Source organism: Oryzias melastigma, linkage group LG19, assembly GCF_002922805.2.
Source record: "Oryzias melastigma strain HK-1 linkage group LG19, ASM292280v2, whole genome shotgun sequence".
NCBI classification, from domain to species: Eukaryota; Metazoa; Chordata; class Actinopteri; order Beloniformes; family Adrianichthyidae; genus Oryzias; species Oryzias melastigma.
The window spans coordinates 986,813-995,575 of NC_050530.1; the positions used below are offsets into that span (position 1 = coordinate 986,813).

Here is an 8,763-nt window from a genome sequence, read left to right on the forward strand (position 1 = left end):
TCTTTTTTTAAATACACTTTTTAAACGTTTTCTGATACATATCAAAAATAAAACTTTCGTTAACTAAAGCAAAATTATATATTTATATAAAGATTTACGTCTATTTTTAAGCTATTTTACCCCAAAATAGTAATTTTGTCACATTTCACTTACAAATAAAGTTTTAAACCACTTCCTGTTATGTGCGCCTGCGCAGTTGAAACACGTGTAGCCGACAGCATGGCAGATGAAGTTGTGTTGGACCGATCGCAGGTAAAAACCTTTATTTTGTTGCCTTTTTGGCATTTATAACGTATGAATAGTTGAAAAGTAAACCTTTTATTCAAAATTTTTCTCGCTTTGGATCAACTTTAAAACGTTTTGTGCCGCTAACTAGCTAGCTACTTTAGCTAGCTAAATTAGCATCTCGCAGGAGCGTGTTTAGGGCTATTTTTTAGACTTTTTTTCTGTTTGTTGGTTGTGTCAAACGGATGTTTGTGTTCCTTCCAGGTGAAAAAAGCCGTTCAGGCTCTGCAGGCTTTTCTAAAAAGTCAATCCAAGTCAAACTCGCAGCTTTTGGACGAAGCTCAGAAGATCAGCGTGCAGTTCACCCTTTGGAAAATCCCCCGACAGGCTCAGACGATCCGCATGTGAGTCCGGATGAGATGGAATCATCATTCTGGGTCTTGTTTGTGGTTCTGAACGCGTGTGTGTTTCCCCAGACCTCTGCCTCACGGCCAGCGGACTGACACGGATGAGATCTGCCTCTTCACCAAAGACGAACCCAACATGACCCCCGAGCAGACCCAGAGGTTCTACAAGAAGCTGCTGGAGGAGAGAGGAGTCAAAGGCATATCAGAGGTGCAGATCAGTGATGTATACATCATCCATTCATTTGTTGTTGTTTATTCCTAATTGGGTTACATTCCTCCTCCAGGTTATTCCCTACAAGATGCTGAAAGCAGAATATAAACCGTTTGAAGCCAAGCGCCGCCTCCTGGGGAACTTCGACGTGTTCCTCTCCGATGACCGAATCCGCCGCCTGCTGCCGTCCCAGCTCGGTAAAGAGTTTTACAAGAGAAAGAGGTGAGGAGGAAGTGTTTGACCTCAGAAGATGAATGTAAAAAATGAGGCTGTGAACATTAACGCGTTTACGAATGCAATTAATCAAGTTATTAATATTTATTAATGCAAATTAATCAAAAAAACAATCCTTCGCTTTAACTCCACGGTTCAGGCTTCCACAGTGTACATTAAAACACACGTACTTATACCATAAACAAGAGATAAATATTCAATCGGTTTTTATTTGGTTTTATCTTGCTAATTTTTTACGTACATCGCTTTTTCACAGGAAGCGGACTATTTGATCTGTGGTCCGGCGCCATATTGTGATCTAAAATCTATCCACTGTGATTAATCGTGATTAATCACAACTCAAAAGTTTGATTAATCAGATTTTTGTATTTATTTATTTTAACCGATTGACCTTACTAATTAAAAAATAAATATTCTAAATGTACAGTTTGGGTCTGTTTTAATATTGTTATTTTTTTTACAGATAATAAGTGTTCAGCAAAAACTGTTACTAAAACAAAAAATAATCATAATTAATTTTTTCTCTGTTTGCGATTAATTGGTTAATTTTTAATCGATTTCCCTCAAAAACAAAAAAAAAACACATCACAAAGTGACTCCTTTTGATTTTGTTGCATAAAACAGACTTTTACTAAATTCTGCTTAAAAATTAACCAGAAATTTACATTTTTAGCTGAATTTCTTAAAAACATATATTCCTGTAAAACGGTTTTATTACATAATCTTTAAACATTGTGAATTAAAATGTTAAAATCCCTGTTAAATCCACTTTTGATCTTTTTTCCAGTGGTCTTTTATCTATAATTATGGCGTTTTTAAGCATTTTTTTTAATCTGCGTTATCTGCGACATAGCTTCTGCAGAGCGGCAGGAGTTCATTAGAAATTCTATTATTGGAGTAAGAGAAATACTTAAACACAATTTTAATGTTGATCTTTTTTCATATATGTCGTCCTTCATGAGAAAAATGCCACAATAACGTAAAAAAACACTAAAAACGTGTTTTTCCATCGTCTTTTTTAATTAGGTTTTTGCTGTTCTGAGTTCCTCTGTTTTCTCTCCAGAGAGCCTCTCTGCGTGGACCTGCAGAGCAAACATCTGGCCAGAGACGTGCAGAGACTCATCCAGGGAACCAAGCTGAACGTGACCAACAAAGGCTCCTGCTGGTGAGCGCTCCCCTTCTCTGTCCTGAACCCCAAACCCGTTCTCCTAAAACCAAAACCTCAAAGGAGAACGCAGACGGTCCGGCTGCACCTCAGTACAACCCAGTCGATTCTGTTTGACGCGGGTCTCAGCGGTGCCACAGAAACTCATCGTGAATCCAGACGGGCCTCCTCTTCCCGTGGAGACCGTCTCTACGACTTTGACACAACCGAACGTATTCGGCTCTGGATTGATCCGCGGCGCCGACTCTGCTCTGAAGCTCCGCCTGTGGTTGATTGTGTTGCAGTTTGACGCACGTGGGGCATTCCAGCATGACCGCGGACGAGGTGACGGAAAACGTCCAAGCCGCCTTCCAGACAGTCCTGGAAAAAATCCGGATGGTGAGTCCAGAGAAGGTTTACCAGAACCTCCTGGTTCAAAACTCCTACCTGGAGAGACTTTTCCCCATTAGCGGCTCATTCTAAAGCGTCTCCATGAGGCTCCTACATAACTAAATAGTTTATTTGCGTTAAGATAAATTATAAAAACTTAAAACTTGAAGCAAAGCATTAAGTTAGATCAATCTTGATCAAATCCAAAGACTTATGGAAGTAATTTTAGTAATTATTACCTATGGTGGTCCTGGACGGATGACATCACAATGGGAGAAACCATCTAAACCAGGGGGGGTTAAACTCAATCACACAATCTAGTTTGTAGATTTTGAATGTTGTTAGCATGGTTAGCTAGCAAAAATTGTTTTCTCCTTGTTGCTCACACATTTTTTTTTACCAGAATATTCTGAAAATTGACTACATGAGTCCGTTGCTCGAGCTGAACGAAATTATATAACATACGATTTGAATGTATTAGTAATGTGGGCGTGGGTAGCAAAAACCACAGTTGCTAAGAAAATCTCAAAATGTACTTCTGCCAATTTGGCTAAAAAGTACATTGACGTATTCATCACCTCCAGGCGACCAAAAAATACAATGGTTGCTATGGAGATGGAACCTACAGAAAGCTGCTATTCTGAAAAAAGTGATTGTTTTTTTCCATTATTTTGTCAGAAGGGGGGAGGGGGAGGTATGTAGCAGCTGCTCAGCCAATGAGGGCGGGGCTAATGGGGGGATGGGTGAGGGCAGATTTCACCTGCGGGTTATACAACACAAATTGTAGCTTTAGTTTGTTGGTTGGCTCTATTGATCATCTTGAAATTTTCTTTACGATTTTTTTTAAAAAGTTTTGGAAATTCAGATTTGTGTTTTGACTATTTGCTAAATGTGTTTCTCGCTCACAGAAAGGTCCGATAATCAAAGCGGTCCATTTAAAGAGTTTGGCCTCCGTCGCTCTGCCCGTCTACTGCTCAAACCTGAAGCACCTCAGCGTTCTCGACGCCATCCAGACGGAGGTGAAAAACCGACGCCAAACAACAAATGTTTGTTTCATGTTCAAAACTCACCAAGTCTGTATTTCTAAACTCCAGAAAGCTGCTGCCAAAAGGCTGACAAAGACCAAACAGAGTAAAAAAAGCAAAAAGCAGACAAACACTACAGCAAAAAGGAAAGAAGAGGAAGAGGAGGAAGAAATCCCGCAGCTGGTTCCCATAGAAACGCCAACCAAAAAGCCCAAACTGGAGGTCAGTTCTGCTCACGATTTAAGAGCTCTTACGAAGATCTAAAGCAAAAACTTATCATTTCCTTTTTTTATTTAACTTAGAAGCCAATCAAGAAGAATCCGCCGCAGAAAACGCCCAAACCTGCCGTGAAGAAAGCAGCTAAAGCTCCCGGAAAACGGATGAAGAGGACGGGGAAGATGGAGTCCAAAGGGAGAAGAAAAGTGCAGAAAACAAAGTGATTCTCAGAACGGACATTCAGTGCTTCCTTCACCGCTCAAATTTATTTGTAGAAAAGTTTGTTTCCTCCAGAAAACCCATAAAGTCTGTCATCTGACGTGTCCGAGTTTCCTTTGTCTCTATTCTGTCAGTAAACCGCTGAAGCACAGCCGGGAATTGAACCAGTGACATGGAAGAAAAAAAAACCTGAGGTTTTAACAACTTTAATAAATACTGTATTTGTGTTTCTTTAAAGGATTTGTGAGACTTAAAAAAAGTTCTTGGTGAAAATTAAAATTTTAAACTGAAAAAAGTAAAAATAAGTTTTTCTGAATTTTATCTAAAGCTGTTCTTGTCTAAATGCTTAATAAGCAATCACCAGTAAAGTGATTCTCCTCCTTTCTGTATGTTTTTTAGAAAGTAAAAACTCAATCACACTTTCAGTGATTGCAGTATCTTTGTATCAAAATTTTCAGCTTGTTCAGGACATTACTGCTTATATTTTTGGTATTTATAAACTTGATGGTTTTTGAAATATTAAACAAACTATGCCTCATGGGAAATGAATTAAAGTGTTTAAGTAGATTAGCAACAAGCCTCTTAATATATTCATGGGCTATGTTCACATTTTATAGCAATGTAAAAAAAAGAAGTTAGCTAATATTTTAGCAACATGCTAACGTTTTTGGCTAATTTTGTTTACTACAGAACTATAGGCTATTTTGGAGTTTAGCTAGTTAATAGCTAGCTTTTTTGGCTAATTTGGGATGTACTACGGTTTTTTTAGGCCAATTTGGAGTTTATCTCATATTTAAATAACACACTAAATATTTTGGGAATGTATTAGGGATTTTTAAGCAATTTTACTACACTTTTTTTTAAAATGTAGGTCAACTTCAATGCTCTTTCATTCACCAAATTTCCAGTCTTTTAGAAAATGTGACATTTAGTAAATAGCTTTTGTATTTACAGCAAATCTCTTTGGCAATTAAAGTAAATTACAACACCATTTTCAGCTAAAAGCTACAGCATCTTAAGCGACTACTTTCACACCAGCATTATCGCAGGTAATGCAACTTTCCTAGTTTTTATTTGACTTCTTCCAGATCATAACTTGTTGGTTTTGGCTAATTTGTTATCTACTTGGATTTTTATAGGCTAATTCAGAGTTTAGCTTCTATATTAGCAACATGCTAACGTTTTTGGCTAATTTAATATTTTCAGAGTTTTTTATAGGCTAATTCAGAGTTTAGCTTCTATATTAGCAACAGGCTAACGTTTTTGGCTAATTTAATATTTTCTGAGGTTTTTATAGGCTAATTCAGAGTTTAGCTTCTATTTTATTCAAAGGCTAACATTTTTGACTAATATAGTTTACTGATGAATTTTAGGCTATTTTAGAGTTTAGCTAGTATTCAATTAATGTGCGATTTTTTTTTCTTTTTTGTTAATTTGGCATCTATTGAGGTTTTTTATGCTAATTTGGAGTTTACCTACCTATGAAAAATGATGTTTTTATAGGTAGGTAACCAAGGTTTTCATTGGCTAATTTAGAGTTTAGCTTCTATTTTAGCTACATGCTAACATTTTTGACTAATTTAGTTTACTAAAGAATTTTAGGCTATTTTGGGGTTAGCTAGTATTTACGCAATGTGCTAGCTTTTTGGGCCAATTTGGAGCTTAGCTCATATTTTACTAAATATTTTTGCAAAATTGGCATGTATCATGGACTTTAAAGCAATTTTACTACACATTTAAAATTACATTTAGGTCAACTTTAGTGCTCTTCTATTAACAAAATTTCCAGTCTTTTAGCAAATGTAACATTTATAAATTAGCTTTTGCATTGTCAAGAAATCCCGCAATTAAAGTAAATTGCGTCACTATTTTCAGCTAAGAGTTTCTGCATCTTAAGCGACTACTTTCACAGCATTATCGCAGGTAATGCCGATCTTCCACTTTTTATTTGACTTCTTCCAAATTATAACTTGTCAGTTTTTTTTTTTTTTTTGGCTAATTTTTATGTTTATTTAATCCAACAGAACAGAAGAGGCTTGAGTTTTATTTCATTATTAAATGAGTGAAAATGTCTGTTTTCCCACTCGTGCCGCTTTTGTCCTTCAGAATCTACTGGACTTATTGCGTTAACAACAAAAAAAAATTACAATGAATCAAAGAACATAAACATTGGAGCTCCGGTGTTAAAGGGTTGAATTTATTGGCTCATATCTTAAACGATTTGTTCTGGAAAGTTTGTATGATGCTAATATGTCTTAAATTGAAGCCCTCAGATATGAGATGCTCATGCAGGTTTTGACATGAAATGGTTCTGCTGGTGGATCTTCTGTCCGGCGGATCGGATGACAGGCCTTCAGGTCCTTTTTGTTTGCGGGTCTGGACTCCCGTTTGCTCAGCTGCTTCCTGCACACAGAAACACAAAGCAGACGCAGGTTGGCGGTCCTCGGATTTCACGTCGGAGGACACAAATGCAGTTTATTCTACACACAGTGTGTTACTGAAATGTCTGCATGGTTGGTTTGGAGGCGGAGTGTAACCTGAGGATGGGAACAGCGGCCAATGACAACGTTGTCAACAGGTGGGTTGGAATTACACGGCAGGAGATCGTCCAGATGCTGCCGGACCAGCCATGGACGCCGCCGCCGAGACCTCCTATCTGGACGGGACTGAAAGCCTGTGTCCGGACCCCCCGTCTGCAGGTGACCCCCGCTGGGCCTACCTGCGCAAACCCATCACCGCCGTAGTGATGGGGTCCCTGATGGGCGCGGCGGGCGCCCTCCTGCTCCTCCTGCACAGCTCGGAGGACGCGCCCCGCTCGGTGGGCTCGGCCTGCCTGTCCGTGGGGCTCATGTTCGTGGCGGTGGGGCTGGTCTGGATCCCGGTGCTGAGGGAGAAGCGGCGGCGGAAGCGCTGCCTCCAGGAGGCGTGAGCTGGAGGTGATGTAACCTCCTGGTGGACTTTGAGCAGCAGGAGGTCACTTCTCCCCGCCGTCCTGCAGCCGCCGCCGCCGCTCCTCCAGGATCATGGCCACATCCGTCCACATGGAGCCGGTCTCGGAGAGGAGGCACGGAGGAGTGGGCCGCTGCAAGTGCTCCTTCTGGTTCGCGGTGGCCCACGACATACTGGGCGTCCTCATCATGATGGTGGGGGTTTTCGGAGGCCTGGTCATCCACGACCTCTTCATCTACGCCGGGGCCATCATCATCTTCCTCAGCCTGATCTGGTGGGTGTTCTGGTACTCGGGGAACATCGACGTCCCGTCCGAGGAGCTGCAGGACGACGTGGGCCTGATGAAGCAGAGGAACCGGCGGCTCAGCCGGGCCGTCAGGAAGGCGTCCACCCGGCTCTCCAGCGGGATCAGGAACTCCTTCCGGAAGAACAACGCGGACGTGTCGCTGTCGGTGGTGTACGACAACACGGTGGCCTCCTCCTCATCCTCGAAGGAATTCCCCAGAGAGGCTCTGTCAATATGAGCTTAGAACAGACGTTTGTGGAGATGGATCGTGTGTTTGTGCTGCGATGGTAATGATTAGACAACCTCTGATAAGAACACACGTGTGCGGCTGATAAAACACAAACTTTGTACACAGACCTCCTCCTGAGCTGCTGATGATGTCATCAAACTATTTCCTATTTCTGGGAGAGAAAAATCATCCGTTTTTTTTAACCTTTTTCTGTCTTTGTGAGGATAAATAAGATGATTTTTTTAAAAACTTTACGTCTCCTTAAAGATTTTATTCTTCTTCCTGTAGATCAAAGATCCTCTCCGAGCTCATCGAGGAGAGCCGTAAAACTTTAATTCTTTACAGTTTAAATTAAACTTTTCACAAACATTTCTGGTTTTGAAACAAAAACAAAAGTTTTTCTGCTGTGATGTAAATTTGTTCAGATGTTTCAACTTTATAATTTATTTTTGTGGGAAATTGTATGTACCAATAATCACATTCCAGTGAATTTCTTCTCATTGATCTCTGTGTAGTTTAGTTCGCCACAAACGATTATTTTTAAAGTCAACTAATCACCGATTATTTTTACGATTAGTCGATTAATCGCGTCATACACAAAGTGAATGTAAAACACACATCTTAACCATAATTAGCTTTAAACTAGCTAAAAACTAGATATTAGCCAGCTAAAATATTAGTTAAAGGCCAAATTAGCCTAAAAAAAGCCTAGGTTAGCCAAAAAACTAGCATGTATCTGAAATATTAGCTAAACTCAAAAATGGCCTGAAAAAAAAAAAAACATAAAAAAAGCTTAAGTTAGCCAAAAACAGCTAGCATGTAGCTGATATATTAGCTAAATTCCAAAGTAGCCTAAAAACTAAAACAAGCTGAAGTTAGATAAAAAAGCTAGCATGTAGCTAAAAAATTAGCTAAACACAAAAATAACCTAAAAAACGAAAAAAAGCCTGAATTACCCAAAACAACTAGCAGAATTACCCAAAACAACTAGCATGTAGCTGAAATATTGGCTAAACTCCCAAATAGCCTAAAAAAAACTTTAAAAAAAAGCCTGTTAGCAAAAATCGCTAGCATGTAGCTAAAATTAAAACTCCAAAATAGCTTAAAAAACCTTAAAAATGCCAAAATAGTCCAAAAGGCTAACAGAATGACATAACTTTCAACTTTACTAAATTTTGACTCCATATAATATAAAATAACGACTAATCGTTTATTAAATTAGTTGTCG

General features: G+C 39.3%; 3 protein-coding genes and 1 non-coding gene across 4 annotated transcripts; all 4 read left to right on the forward strand.

Moving 5' to 3' along the window:
• The first annotated feature begins 122 nt into the window (after window positions 1-122).
• Window positions 123-4,175, forward strand: rsl1d1 (ribosomal L1 domain containing 1). Its single transcript, XM_024285813.2, has 9 exons — window positions 123-252; window positions 490-629; window positions 702-840; window positions 917-1,065; window positions 2,141-2,242; window positions 2,527-2,620; window positions 3,520-3,630; window positions 3,706-3,858; window positions 3,939-4,175. The coding sequence occupies exons 1-9, from the start codon at window positions 181-183 to the stop codon at window positions 4,074-4,076; spliced, it is 1,098 nt and encodes a 365-aa protein (XP_024141581.1). The 5' UTR covers window positions 123-180; the 3' UTR covers window positions 4,077-4,175.
• LOC112154700 lies at window positions 2,327-2,450 on the forward strand. The gene has a single exon (XR_002920691.1). It is a non-coding gene; the product is annotated as a small nucleolar RNA SNORA55 (small nucleolar RNA).
• A 1,603-nt stretch (window positions 4,176-5,778) lies between the features above and the next one.
• On the forward strand, window positions 5,779-7,033 carry LOC112153904 (phosphoinositide-interacting protein). Its single transcript, XM_024284364.2, has one exon. It carries the CDS (start codon window positions 6,701-6,703, stop codon window positions 6,998-7,000), a length of 300 nt encoding a protein of 99 aa, XP_024140132.1. The 5' UTR covers window positions 5,779-6,700; the 3' UTR covers window positions 7,001-7,033.
• Window positions 6,866-7,549, forward strand: LOC118600208 (transmembrane protein 238-like). Its single transcript, XM_036217268.1, has one exon. The coding sequence runs from the start codon at window positions 7,095-7,097 to the stop codon at window positions 7,542-7,544; it is 450 nt and encodes a 149-aa protein (XP_036073161.1). The 5' UTR covers window positions 6,866-7,094; the 3' UTR covers window positions 7,545-7,549.
• The last annotated feature ends 1,214 nt before the right edge of the window (window positions 7,550-8,763 follow it).